Below are 14,891 nucleotides of genomic sequence, written 5' to 3'. Positions count from 1 at the left end.
GTCGGCAAATTGGCAATAGCAACATGCAACTTGTTGAAGGTTCAAATTCAGAAAAAAGCCTCAACAAAGAAATTTATAAAATTGGGTCACTCAAAGCTTTTTGGTCACTGTCCTGGTTTTACCTGGGAAACTGCTGAAACTTTCAGTTTCTGTACAAGCCACGAGAAAATCAGATTTGTCTCACTGCTGAAAGTTTCGTGAGGGGAAGGAAGATGCAAAAAGATGTAATAAAAAAACTAGCTGACAATTTGCAATCCACTATTATGACACACAAGTTGGTAAACAAAAAAGGCTCTGAAAAGAACTCCTCAAAAGAAAACAAAGAGGAACAATCAGCAGGACAATGGCACCATCAAATATTAAGGGTTCCTACCTGTTCGTAGTGGTAAGTCTGCAGTGATGTAATTGGTACTGTTAAATAAAGCATTCATTCCCATGAACTGATCCACTGCAAACATCTATATTGAAAGAAAATACTCTTCATTATTACATATATACACAGTTGCATAAAACATCTCTCAGCAAAGCACTTTAAAGTTCTTTGCAAATATTGAGACTGCAAACACCTTGCTGAATTACACAAACATTTTATAGCAATTTTAGTTTTGCTGGCAACAGCACTGCAAGCAGAGCTGACAGCACTGACCCAAGTTTCACCAGAATCACGAGACCACACCAACCTAAGCACCCATTTTGCTTACCTGCACTAACAACTATAAATCCTAAAGAGATTATGCAGTAAATTCTGAAAATTTTGCCCAAGGCCTTGCTAAGAACCTGTGAGTTTTCATTTCCATTTCTCTGATTAAACCCCACCACACAACATTCATTATGTAAATATACTGACAAGCTCTAATGCAAGTGTGTTTTTTGTTTTGTTTGTTTTTTTTAACTCTGATATGTCTTAACTTACTGTAATTGTTGCCAGGTATAAATCTATCTTTTTCCAAAGTGAAGCAAGCATAAAGGAGAAAACAGTTGCTTTTTGAAAATTAAGGTGAATAGAAATGACCTGTTCTTCACTTAAACTTTTCACCCACATGCCTTTCTCACAGTTCAAGTAATTTATGGGATGATCTAAGAAGATCAGGAAGAGCTCCTGAAGGGCTGGGCCTGTGGATCTCTGCGAGTGAAGGAACATTTTAGTGATCACTGTCAATGCCAACATCACAAAAATTTACACAAAAGGACCTTTTAGGACATAGGGGGTTTTATTTTCAGAAACACTCCAATGTCTACCACAGAAGAAATTCCAGAGCAAGTGTCACAGGCATGTAGGGCATAAAAATAAGGTTTTTTTTTCAATTGCTCAATTCAGCAGGCCTAGATTTCCTTCCCATTTCAGCCATTTTAACAAGTGAAGGCACTTTACAGGTCACATAAAAACCAGCTTAGGGAAAAAAGCCCTGATTTCTGCCAATGCAGAATGATTTTCCATGTCCACATAAAGTCTAGGAAATGACAAGACAATAGGAGAGAAGGCCTAAACGGACAGCTAGGAGAGGATACAGGGATACTGAAAACACAGAAATTCACTTACTTGGGGATCATTTACTCCCATAATATAGGAATCTTCTGCTGCCATTTTAAGTCCTGAAACACAAAAACATGATTAGAACTCCCTTTTTTTTTTTCCCAATGTAGAGCAATAGAGAAGCCTGGAAAGTATTCAGAGTTAAAAGCCCAATCTCTGACACTTTTTATTTTACTCATAAAATTAATGATTTCTAAAATTCCTCATTATTTGGAAGAGGCAATGTAAGGACAAGACAGGCTACAGCTAGGATTTTCCATGCCTATTGCCAAGAAATTAAAAATTACAGTCAAAGTCCAGAAGTCAAAATTTCTTAATATCAGGAACTGATTCTGTCATTGCTCTGACTATTCTGCCATTAGACTTTAGGCAACATCATTACCATAGAAATAGCAGAACTCTTCATTTGTACACAATAAAATTAACATTATGAGCATTCATGAATGAACTCTAACGCTTTTCTTATGAAATATTCCTAAACACAAATAAAGATGCCCAAGAAAGAACAGATAGTATTAAAAAAAAATTAAATAAAACCAGGATTCTATTATTGACTAATTTTGGACACCTTTATTTCCAGGGTTCCACAAGTGCTTAGCACACACAACAACTCTGTGCTGACAATGACAATGCACAGCATCCATCACAACTCTTTCTTGCAGGTCTACATGTGAATTCTGGACACTGGAAAAGTTTAGCTTGGTTAGTTTTACTGGGACCAGTAGTGGGCCAGTAGCAGAACCTGTGAATTTTCTGAGGAATTTATTAGGTCTGTTGGAAGATATTAGTATTAGTGTTACTTCCTTTCACGTAGATGTTACTAAAAGAATTTACAATTTCACCTATGCTGAGCTCACTAAATAAGGCTCTCCAAGGGAGTATCTGAAAATAACAGTGGGGCTATTTCAAGAGAGCCATGTCTGCATTCAACAGGCACTAAATAAGGTTAATAACTAACAGAAGACAGAAACAGGTCACTGGCCCTCATATTCCACCACAGTGAACACGAGCCATGTTTTCCAGCAAAGAGAACTGTGAAAACTCTGCACTACCAAAGAGAGGTGCAAGAGATCAGTAAGTCATCAAAGAAAAACTGAGTCACCATGTACCTCCTACAGGAACTAGAAAGGCAATTATCAAAAAGAAAATTGGAATACTTGGGTACTTCACCTTGATGGAGGCTCAACTCTGCTTGTTAACTATCTCCAAAGACAAGTCACCCCACAAAGTAGAAAATGTGTCTCCTATTTCTCCATTTTATTTTTATTTAATGCACAGATGACTTCAATGAAAAAGATGTTTATGTGGGTACAACTGCTTTTCAGACTAGAAAATAAAGTACCCACCTGACTGTAAATCGATTTTAGAAATATTTACAGGGTAATATTTATTTATAGTTTTTCTTCAAATACCAAATAACTGATCATAAGATTTCAGTCAAAAATTAATAACAGATATAACAAGCAGCCAATGTCACCCATGCTGTACTTCATCACCTAATACAACAAGATTTCAGCAAGATAAAAAAACACCAGTCAATCACATTAGCTCATAGGCACATTCCACAAAGCATTATTTTCATCAACCTTTCGCCATTGTTATTACTCAACTTTATGGAAAAAGTCAACATACAAAGTGTGATAAAACCTTCAGGATACAACGAAATTTACTAAGATGTTTTTATTTGCCTTCTATTCCATAGAAAAATATAAATAACATTATCACCAACTGACAAGTTACTTAAATCACTGAAATAACTTGTAAGATATTTTGTCAAACACTTCTTACTGAAAGGTGTAGCTATTACAGAAAACAATCTGAAGACCTCAATAGCCAGCTTTTTCTTACAAAGTGTCAGAAAATACCCACCCTCTTGTTACACCCTGATTAGGTAACTGAGTGCAAATGCCAAATTTCTTTGGCATAAATTGAATAAAAATTAGTCCTAAAAATCTTGGTTTGTGATGTCCAATATTTAAATACTTAAAATTTCATTAGTCACATATGCAAAATTGTGTTCCAAAATCTTGAAGGTACCAGATGACATGGTAAACATGCTCGTTCAGAAAAATAAAATATTCTGAGGAGCTAACATGAATGGCATCTGCCCACTTGCCTGTTTGCTATATACATATATATATATACACATATATATACATACATACATATACTTTGCCAAACTTTCAAACAAAGCATCTCACAGCTTCTTCTGCAAGCCACAGGATAAATATAATAGTAGGCTCTATTTCCTTTGCCCTATTCTAGCTCCTCAGGCTGCACCTCTCTCCCTCCAGCAGAACTCTGGGGGCAGTGTCCTCACACCTGCCACACTTCTGGTCACACCTACACTTCTACAATACGTGACTTTCCAAAAGTGGAAAAACAGCGCAGAGGCATTACTTCTGAAAACTTTTCACTTAAAGTATTTTGATGTAAAAATTAGAACTTATTTAGGAAAAAAAAAAAAAACCCTACATCCATCTGAATCAGCCCTTCAGTTTCACCTTTTAAAAACAGTAATTTCTGGCTTTTTGGCTGATGCAGTGAACATAGTGACACCAAAACAACAGCCTTTAAAGATGTTCCCCCTGCAGTGCTATGTTCAGCTCTGGGCTCCTCAGCACCAGGAACACACGGACCTGCTGGAGTAAGTCTGGCCATGAAGATGCTCAGAGTGCTGGAGCACCTCTCCTGCAGACAGGCTGGGAGAGCTGGGGCTGCTCAGCCTGGAGAAGAAAAGGCTTCAGGGAAACCTTAAAGCACCTTCCAGTACCTGAGGAGGGCCTCCAGGAAAGCTGGAGAGGGACTTTTCACAAGGACAGGATGAGGGGGAATGACTTTAAACTGACAGAGGGGGGGATTAGATTGGGTATAAGGAAGAAATCCTCCACTGTGAGGGTGGCAAGGCACCAGAACAGGTTGCCCAGAGAAGCTGTGGCTGCCCTATGCCAGGAAGTGTTAGGTTGGATGGGGCTTGGAGCAATTTGGAAAATTTATGGTAGCAGAAGGTGTCTCCACCCAGGGAATTTGGGGGGGCTGGGACTAGATGATCTTTGAGGTTCCTTCCAACCCAAACTACTTCATTATTCCATGAACATGACCCTTGGAAGCAGCAAGGTAACCAGTGACATAGCACCCAGTCAGCTGTAGGTAGGTACTAACTAATGAATGCCTAACCAGGTACTAAACACAACCTCTCTCACATCATAAGTGCAGATGCCTCTTAACTTGAGATCTTTCATGTTCAGATCAGCTCCACTGCTTGAGGGAGGGGTTACAGACATTTCTCTGGCCTGAATGTTAAGCCAGTTTATTATGAACAGATTATAATTTAGATGTGCAAACATACACCTTTGTGTATGTAAACTCACACTTAATTGCCTTATCAGGGCCTAGACAAAGATTAACCCAGCTGCTTAAAATAACCCTTCCACATGACCGAAAACACTATGAAACACTGAAAACCTTCTAAATTACTGTTTCACTATGTTTTGTCCTCTCCAAAGCCAAACAGATCACAAAAGTGTTCTGGGAGCCCTACCCTCAAATAACCACTTGTGTCCTTAGGATTTATTAAGTTCACAAATCCGTACACTTCCTCTTACATTAAAATTGATGCAAATCCACAAAGTCACATGATCAAAACCCCAAAAAGACACAGAAAAATAGATCCTAGCACTACCTGTGTGACCTCTAATTGGCCTCTTCCCTTACTGCTCCAGTTTCTAAGCACCTTTCCCATTTGCATCAGGTGGTAAGATTAGCATCTACCTCAAGCAGCTTTGCTCATTCTCTCATTACATGAGCTGTATTACGGGTCAGAGATTGCCACCTCCCTCATTTGAAGATGGCTGGAATAAAATTGCTCTGTGGAAGTTCATGTTATTATAGATGCCTGCTTCCTGCATATTCCTCCAATTCCTACAAATTGTACTGCAAACTAGAATCTACAATAAAAAAATACCCCAACACCTGCAGACCACAATTAACCACAGCAGTCTCCACCCTGGAGACCGTCTAAAGTTTTTCAGATAATGGGGCACAGGAAGCTAGACATTTCAATTCACAGTATTTATAAGTGTGAAAATTCAAAGGTCAGTGAAGAAACTTCATTTAGCTCCTAGTGCAACAGAAAAACATAAAATCCAGCTAAACTTGCCCAAACCCACACAATTACACCTTCTGAGAATAAGTGTGGGATGTGTGTGCATGTGCATACATATTCCTTTCCCTTCACAGCAGGTCAATTGCCATTGTGAAAACGGTTTAAATAGAAAGAAAAAGAGAGAAAACCTAGGAAGTCATGGATACACATACAGGAGATGACTGTTGCACCAAACAACCAAGCAAACCTAATGGCAGGTACTTTGCACCACTGCTCCTCCTTAATAACCAAATGATACAAGGTACAAGTGGCACAGCTGGAAGAACATGATTTATTGTATTCTAAGTATTTGTTCTAAAGCTTCAAAAGAAGCAGCCATTTAAAATGAAAACAACATAATTAATGTAGGAATGCTGTAATCCACGAACAAGAACTCTCATTTCTCTTATCTCAATCATTTGATTTCAGAGCGCTTCCCTGTTATTCTCCCACATTCACTGTGTCTGTTTACCTTTTAAAAAGCAAATTTCACTATCCAACTGTTTTCAGCCCCCCTGATTTTTCAAGGGTCCAGATCCTTCCCTTTACTTCTCTTCAACTTTCAGCCTGAATTTTAAGCATGAGGTGAACCCTCATTCTTTTTGACACCAGTATCCAATCCAATCCCTAAAAACTTGGAATGTGACTTCTCCCTTTCTACAGACAAACATGATCTTTATCACCCAGTTCATTGCACTTGAGAACTGAAATTAGTGTGATGGATGTTGTTCCACAAGGAAATTTATTTAAACCATCTCTTAGTTCATTACATGTTTTACATCATCCTGTTCTCACCTTTCAAGGCTGGGATTCAGAATGCAAGCCTCACAATAGGAAACTCAACTACTACATCTCAACCAACTTGATAAACTGAAAGAACAATTTTTCCTGAAAGTTTTCTAGCAGAGTGCTTTTTCTCTTTAGGCTGGCTTTCACTGGAATTTACCTGTTAAAAATAAACTTCTTTAACAGGACACTGAATGAAATGAATTAAATTCAGTGTGGTTATGCTCTTAGCCTGTTTATTTTGCTTACTAAAAACAGAGAGGAATAAGGATGAAAATGAAGCAAAGATGTGTCGCTTTCATATATTGTAAGTATATTTCTACTACATCAGGGCGATGAAGCGTGGTGGATGATCTCATTATAGAGAATTATATTTTTAGGAACAGCACCGAATTTTCAGAATTCCTGCAGCAACTATGTAGTACTGAGGCAGAAATACAGAAGTACTGTATTGTACAGACAGGACAATGTGTTTAACCTGCTGTTGCCTCCTTAACTTTAGGTGGCAACTATCCATACTTGAGCCTCAGTCTTCCATCCTTTGCAAAACATAATCTGTATCTGTATAGGGCCAATTGTTTCAGAGATTTGCATTCTGCAAACAGAGATGCTGGGAAAAGGTATTGTGCAATAGACTCTCTGGGTTGCTGGGTCAGGGCTGGCAGCAGGACAAGAGCTGCTGAGATGATTTTGGCTGGAGGCCAGAGCAGGATCTGCTCTGACAAAGCAGAGATAGGATCCACGCTGCTCACTTTCAGCCTTTCACCGCTGCAGTCCCTTCGAAGCCAGGATGCTGCCACCCCTTTCCCTGCACAGCCTTTTCACCTCGCCTCTGGCCACCTCTGCCCTTCAACCAGCACTTCCTTTCCCCTGGAACCCAGTTATTCTGCCCTGAGTTCCACATGTACAGCTCCAGAGCACAAAACTCTGAATTCAAAGTAAGAGATGAGAAAGAGCTAATGTATTCTGTATTATACAAAGTAAACAGAACTCAAATATTAAGGGAACATCATGCATACTTTCACCCACAATATTGGCATAGATGTTTTCAGGACAAACATTAAAGAAAAATACGTTCAAAAACACAAGAAATTGTTGTTAACTTGCTCATGTTGACAAAGCCACATCTATTATGTTATTTTGAAGGGATTAAAGTCAGTAATGAAACAGATTTGAAACTTGCCTTCAAATGTCAAAATGTTTACTACTATTTCTTCTCCCAGCTAGGACTTCAATACCTGGGAGATGTAGGGAGCTGTTTTAAGGAAACAACACTCAATTTTCACAAAAGTGGCATAAGGAGTTGTATTTTTCACATTCCTTCTGGTACTTCAAAGATGTGTAATCTCCCAACAAAGACTTGAGTACAATTTCTCATATACAAGTGCAAAAAAGTTTTTACAGAGAGACATTTTGATCAAAGATTCTAATTTCCTCTGCAGAGTTTTTGTCATCCACACACCGTTGCAGCTGCAATAATACTACATAACCCTAAACGACACTGTTTGTTTTTCTAATATAACAGCCCAAATTGCCTCCTCTTGTGACTAATTAAGCCTGCTTATTATTTCCTGTTGGGTGGGACCTGGCAGTTGTGTTTATATATTTTTGAATGTTTTTAATTGCTGAAGTTAAAATTTTCAAGTATTTTCAGTCATGAGCAGATGCATTACTTGACAACAGTATAAAAAGTACAGAATATTTTGGAAATTAAATAAATCACAAGTACTTGAGATTTCACAAGTGTGGTGCTCTAAATCAGAATTGTTGGGGGCATAATTATTTTATGAAACCTAGAACCAAATTTATTATAGCATGTAACAACTAAATCTGAAGAAAAAAAAATCACAGTGTAAGAAAATTTCCTTGTCAAAGAGTAACCGGACTACCTAAAAGATATTCTATTAGCTATGTTTGCAAATAGAATTTTTGTTTTATTCCTTTCCCAAGTATCAAAGTAGTGAATTAATATATCAAGAGGAAATACTAAAATGCCATAAACATACAAACTGTTTTTCCGTGATATTGTTGGAATAAAGTTAGAATGTTTTTGTTAAAACACATTCAAAGCAACTTAAACCAAAGGAATAAACAGTATTCAAATATACGGCAAACATATTCTGGTACATGTATAATGCTAAGTAGATGTAAAAATACTGAGGTTCAACACAGAAAAACAGCTGTAGTAACTACATTGTACTTTAGCCATGTGGGGTGCTAATGTTACTTGAACTCCTGAATAGGATGTTAAAATGCTGTTACTTTTTCCCCCAGATTAAAATCAATCACTGAATGTTCTTTGCAAATAGCTCTAGCTCCTATAAAAGCTGTTCATCAAAGTCAAATTTTAACTTAAGAAGCCACACACACCCATTTAATAAGCCTGAAGTGTAATGAATCATGAATATTAGGCTGGAAACCTGTCCCTATGTTTTTTCCCCTTCTGGCAGGGGCAGAGGGGGCACGGGAAGAACAGTGTTTCTGAGAAGCCAAGCACACGTAACCCCCAGCTGCAGAAGTGCATCTCACACGAGGTTTGCTGTCTCACCAGGTACAGTCACACGGGCTCTGGGCTCCCACTGAAGACACAGTCCCTCGCTTAGTAAGCAGAAAATAGCCAGGGCTGTTTCCACTGCAATCACAAAGGTGAACTAAGGGATTCTCAGTGTCCTTTTGGTTCTGAACAGCCACTGCAGTCGTAACGGGACAGAATCAACTGCTTACACAGCACCAGTAAGGGGAACCAAACAGGTAGAGCTGAGTCCAGCACAATCACAGTCATACCCTGTTTACAAATTACAGATGCAAAGTGGGTAACTAATGTTTAGTTTTTTGCTTTTTCCAAAGAAATTGCAAAACTCCTGCAGTCCCAATGTTGTACAGTAACCAATGACACGACAAAACTCACTTGGATTAAACTAATAAGACCAAAAACCCACCTGCTTCCTTTGTTTATACTTTATTTGTGTGCTAAAATCTGCCCGAGTCTAAGCGGATGGAAACACGACCTCTAGAAGAAGCAAAAAATAAAGCCAAACCCAAGCAAAAAAAAACCCAAACAAACCCAAACCACGCAACTCAGTTCTACTTTGCTCTTGATCTGCTGACAGTTTGCTTGGAGGACACAATGAAACATGGGGCTATTTCAGTTGAGTATTTTAAATGACGGGGGGGGAAAAGTGTATCTACCTGCCCCTGCTTTTCAAAAGAACACAGGAGTTGAAAGGGGGAAATAATGCTTGGAGCAGAAGCTTCCTCCCTGCACATGATCTGTCAGCTCCACCTAAGTGCTAAACAAAGGATTTTACCTTGAGACCATAATAACTTGAAACAACTTTTAAGGCCTTACTTTTGAAACTGTCAACAGTGCTTCATCAAAACACATGTTCAAATGAAAGCACTGAAGAAGATTCACCGAATTATGTCTATGCTCAAAGTTAGATGCAAACTTAGTGCCTGACTGACCTAAGGGCACAGTTAATGACAACCATAATTACGATCTTATCAACACAGAACTTCATAAAAGGTTCACAGCTTATTTAAAGGACATCAAATTACAACTTCCACTTCTAAAATACCTCTGTCAGAGCTAAAAGTGACCAAACCCAGGAATTGCTTTTTTCATTACCTGCCTGAAACATTCATTATCTTCTCTTTGTTTTGTAATAGCTGTGTTATTTTGTCAGAGAACCAAAAGAAAGCTATCAGTATGTTGAAAGAAAGAATTTTTAACTAACTGTAGAGTTTTCATTAGTTGCTTACATAAACAAGTAACAACTTTCTTTATGACTGACACTTTTGAACTTAGAGTTGGCAAACACACACAGCACTGAATGGTGAAAGTATTTTAGCAAGCACAGTTTGAAGCAATCTATGAAAACACAGGAGAATTAACCAACATCTCTGAATTTTGTCAGTTGAATTTTCTCAGCACTAGCTATATCAAAAAGCCAACTGTAAGTCAGTAAAAGATATATTGTCTTTCACTGTATCTTTGCAACTTCAAAAATGAACATCTAGTTTGCACTACAAGCACCTTCTATAGTAAAGACTCACAGGCCTTCAAACTTAGTTTCCTGTCCTTCCAGAGTCAGCAATATGCACAATAATATGAATTGCTAACTGAACATATTTCTGGAGTTTGCACGTGTTCATTGAGAAAGTGGCATGGGAAGGTTTTGGAAAAGGCAGCAATGAAAAGGAAACTCAAAAATCTATTAATTAATAAATTTATGTCAATAATATTTATTTGTATGTATCTATTATTGAAATCACATAATGCCACCTCAAGGAAAAAGTAAATTAAATTTATCATTGAATTTTTGGAAGTAAAATTTTAAAATAAACTTACATTTATTATTTAAATTAATTTTCAAAAGTAAAATACACAGTAACAGAGAAACAACCAGAACTGCTATTTTTCAACAAATGAAGCAGGATATCTTCAAATGTGCACATAAATGAAACACCACTCTCTCTCCCTCTTATTCCTTTTCTCTGTCCCAGCACTTATATCCAGCAAACTCTTCTGATTTAAAAATAAATACTACAAAAAACACTACCAAGGTGTTGCTGGAACAAAGTGAATACAGATAGGAAGTTAATCTGTTACAACACTGTTTTTTAAAAGCATACAACACAATGCAAAGTGATATAAAGCTGTTCTGTTTTATAATCTTAACTCAAAATGTATTCATATCTTGCATGAGAAACTGATGACTCTGCCACTGACTGACATTTCTTTCTTTATAAAGGGGACAAAGGATGGAATGAAAAAAAGCTTTTTCCCTTCTGTTTCGTATTTCAAATTAAGTTCTTTAACATATCTTGCACAGATTTCAGCCCTGAGATTCCCTGAAATCTCTGCACTATGGCACATCCTGACAACAGTATTTCAGCGTAACTGTTAGCTAAATCCTCGGGCCAGGGAAAATTACGGAACAGAGCATCTGCTTCTGGATGGTTGCAGGCTACTTTTTTCTCTTTCATTTTCTCATAAACTGTAGTAATTTCTGTAGATTACAAAACATTGCAGACAGGATGCTGTCTTAGAATGACGTCTTGGTTAACGCTTTCCTAGAACGGGCAGCTACTTTCTTTCATGAAAGAACAGAAATGCTTTGACTGAAATACTACTTCAAAAGTTGATACCGCACAGTACATAGCAGAGAGACTCCAGATGTCAATAAAATCGAAGTGCTCTATTTTCAACCCTGTTCCGTGAGCTTGACAGCGCTGGTGGCAGCACCCTGCAGCACGTAAGGCACAAGGCGATAGAGCAAAGAATTCATCCACTTTTCTCTGTGAACAGAGTAAGTGAAAAGAGGACTTCTGAAGCACAAAGCATGCCAAATATAATAAGCACTTTAAAACACTTAAAAAAATAATGATAACAATAATCTGTATTTCCTTTAAAACGTTATTCTTAAGCAAAGATTTTGTGCATTTTAAGACAGGAAGTTGAAATGCAGTAGATGATCCCTTGCCTCCAAAGTCTTATTCCCCAAATGCTCATAGGCACTGAGATTTACTTATTTTGAAAATATGCCGCAGTACACACATGATGATAATGGCCCAAGAGCACATACCTCATGTCACAGAAACAATACTCCGATTCACATTCACGGAAAATAAGTCAATAGCCTCCTTCACCAAAGTTACCATCAAAGCAGAAAGCACCAATATATGAAAAAAAAATCGTTGTGAAGATGAGAAGTTCGATATTCTTGCGTTTCAAGGTCAAATGTAACCGAGAAATCAGTGCAGTAATACTCCCCGTCGCGACGGGGAACTTTTCGGTTTCACCACCTGCAACTAAATTACCTTTAAACCCTCACTATTTCGTACCTTTTAACACACTCTGCGACACTCTCGGGCAGCACCCAAGGCCCGGTCATCCAGAGCTGCCGGTACCAACCCGCGTTTTCGTGGTGACCACCCGCACTGCCGGCCCCGGCCGCGTCCCGGGCTCAGCACGTACGTGTGTCACCTTCGAAACCAAAAGCGACAAACGCAGCACCTCCTTTGCCTACGAGCACCCGCTGTGCGAGCGCCACAGGCTGGGCTTGCAAATTTCGCTCACTTTGCTGTCAGGGACACCCCTTCCCTGGCCAGCAAGATCCCGGTAACACAGCGGCAGCACAGCCGGCATCCCGTGCGCTCCCCGGGCTGGCTGCAGGCGACAGCCGCGGCAATCCCTGCCGGCGCCCAGGGCACAGGCGCGGGGCTGGAGCGGGCACAGCCTCCCGCGGCACACCGGAGCTCCGAGGGTGCCCAGCCCAGCGAAATGCCGGCTCCCGCCCCGCTCATGCGGGACAGAGGGAGCGCAGCCAGGCGATGAGGACGCGGAGACAGGGGAGAAAGAAGGCAGCGAGCGGCGGGCCAGGGGCCGCCTGGGGCTCACCGGGACAGATCTGGCGGCGCCTCCTCCTCGTCGCGCTGTGCCGCCGGCGGTCCCTCAGCGCCGCGCCATGTAACGCGGCGTGCCGCCCGCCTCCCGGCTCCGCGCGGACTTTCCCCCTCCTTCCCTCCCGCCCCACCGGCGAGGGCACCCGCCCGGCACCGGCCTGCGCAGCCTCCGCCCCTGCCCCCGGCCCGCCGCACTTCCTGGCTGGAAATTCCCGCTGACGCTCCGGCAGCGCTGAGGGCCGCGCGGGCGGGGCCAGGCGGCAGCGGCGGCCGCCGGGGCTGGAGGAGGCGCGGCCGCGGCGGAGAAGGAACCGGGGAGCGCCTGCTGCCGAGCCAGCCGCTGGCCACGGAATCCCTGAGCCGGGGACAGGCCCTCCCGCCCGGGGAAACCGCGCAAACACGCGGGTCCTTTCATCCCAGGGCAGGCACCGCCACCGCAGGGATAATCCCGTCCTTGCCCACGTTCCTTGGCCCACGGCGGCATTCGCGACACCTCTGTGGAGACCGGCCCGACCCGGTGGCTGCCAGAGTTTGTTTGACCTCTAAAAGTAAAGTTTGGAAGGGGAGGGAGAGACTCTGCATGGAGTGAATTTAACCCACCTGATGCAGTGCCTGGCACTTTCACAGGCACTTCATTTAAAGGAAATTTACCAATTCTTGCCGCCCGATGCCTGACAACATCACTGGGCAGGGGGTACAGGATGCACAGCACCATTTTTATGTAGATTTACACAGTTTGTGACAGAGCAGGCTCACGGGTAACTTGACTTCTGTTGAACAGTGCCAGCCATCAATAATATGATTTTTAATACCAGAATCCAGGTTTGCAGCATAGTAATCAAGTCTCTCAGACACATTTAACCAAGGCTGAAGCAAGTCAGCTAGTGCCACACTTAAATGCTATGTAAAACAAGTTAAAATATCTTTATGCTGAATCCTAAACGTCTGGTTTGCTAAGGGTGTCTCAGATGAGCATCCAGCATAGCTCGCCGAATGTGTGTTTGCACAGAAAGTCAGCTGCACACCTCTGGGGAGTTTTGTTATGCTAAGGCCACATGACATGTGGCTTCACGAATGACACAAAGAAAAATCATAATTTAAAAGAAGGATTTAAAACCCCCCAAACATATAAAGGAACCAAGGAATATGACTGTTGCTTTTTTTGTTTTTGTTTTTTTTGTGTTGAAGCAAGGAATTGTAACCTAGAGCATAAATATGCTCAAAAGGAATAGAGTAAATTCATAAACCACCTGTTGACTGGAACAAAATGAAATGAACCTACTCCGTTTTACCATGAAGGGAGTAAGTTCTCATGTTACATTTTGTGCCACATCTCTGGGATGGAGCACAGAGACACTATTTAAAATGAGTGCTGAGAGTGCAAAAGAGAGCTCAGGATTTTCTCTGCTTTCTTGAGAAATGACATTTCCTACGTGTTACACATAAATATGTATGAAGAGAGAGTAATTTCCTTTTTTTGGATTGCCACTCATGCTCTGTGATGCAATTCTAAAAATGCACTCCCCCATTCTCTTCCCGGTATAAACTGGGAGTTGAGAGTGACTCAGCATTTCCTAGTAAAACATGTTTTCCTTATTTTATGGGGATATTCCTGGACATTTAAGACCCAATATTAATTTTTTTTAATGGAAGAAAAGACACTGAATTAATAGGACAAGTGAGAAAAGAATTGTGTCCCAAAGCCCTTGAAGGAGGAAGTCTAGATGGATTTTAAATACAAAGAAGTTTCAAAATAAGATTCATTTGAAAGGAAAGGTGCCATGTCATAGCTAATCAAAGGTGTGCTCACAGGACAAAACCTGTATGAACAAGTACCAGGAAATCTGACGAGGTGGATAAGTTCCAAAACTTAAGGAGACTTACCTGGTGGATTTATTTTAAAAGGACATGTATTCAAGTACTCAGGCTCAGCTTTTCCTGTGAAATCTTAAGCAGCTTCCACAAAGATCTAGGTTTTACAATAAAATCCTCTTCTCAATTACATTTAAAGCATAAATT

General features: G+C 40.5%; 1 protein-coding gene across 6 annotated transcripts in view; it reads right to left on the bottom strand.

Moving 5' to 3' along the window:
• NFKB1 (nuclear factor kappa B subunit 1) overlaps positions 1–13,048 on the bottom strand; it is a 57,792-nt gene extending 44,744 nt beyond the window's left edge. For 3 of the 6 annotated variants that reach the window (XM_064710890.1, XM_064710888.1, XM_064710889.1), the window contains exons 1-3: positions 12,868–12,975; positions 1,541–1,593; positions 374–458 (exon numbers count right to left, since the gene is read on the bottom strand). In XM_064710890.1, coding sequence (XP_064566960.1) covers positions 374–458; positions 1,541–1,585 — 130 coding nt within the window. In that variant the 5' untranslated portion in view covers positions 1,586–1,593; positions 12,868–12,975. Of the gene's footprint in view, positions 1–373; positions 459–1,540; positions 1,594–12,311; positions 12,601–12,867 lie in introns of those variants that run through there. The other 3 variants (XM_064710892.1, XM_064710893.1, XM_064710887.1) reach the window with 2 other exon arrangements.
• Between the last annotated feature and the right edge of the window lie 1,843 nt (positions 13,049–14,891).

This window comes from Zonotrichia leucophrys, chromosome 4 (genome assembly GCF_028769735.1).
Source record: "Zonotrichia leucophrys gambelii isolate GWCS_2022_RI chromosome 4, RI_Zleu_2.0, whole genome shotgun sequence".
Taxonomy (NCBI): domain Eukaryota; kingdom Metazoa; phylum Chordata; class Aves; order Passeriformes; family Passerellidae; genus Zonotrichia; species Zonotrichia leucophrys.
The sequence above is the reverse complement of the archived record's forward strand: the minus strand, read 5'-3'. Positions and strand labels throughout refer to the sequence as shown.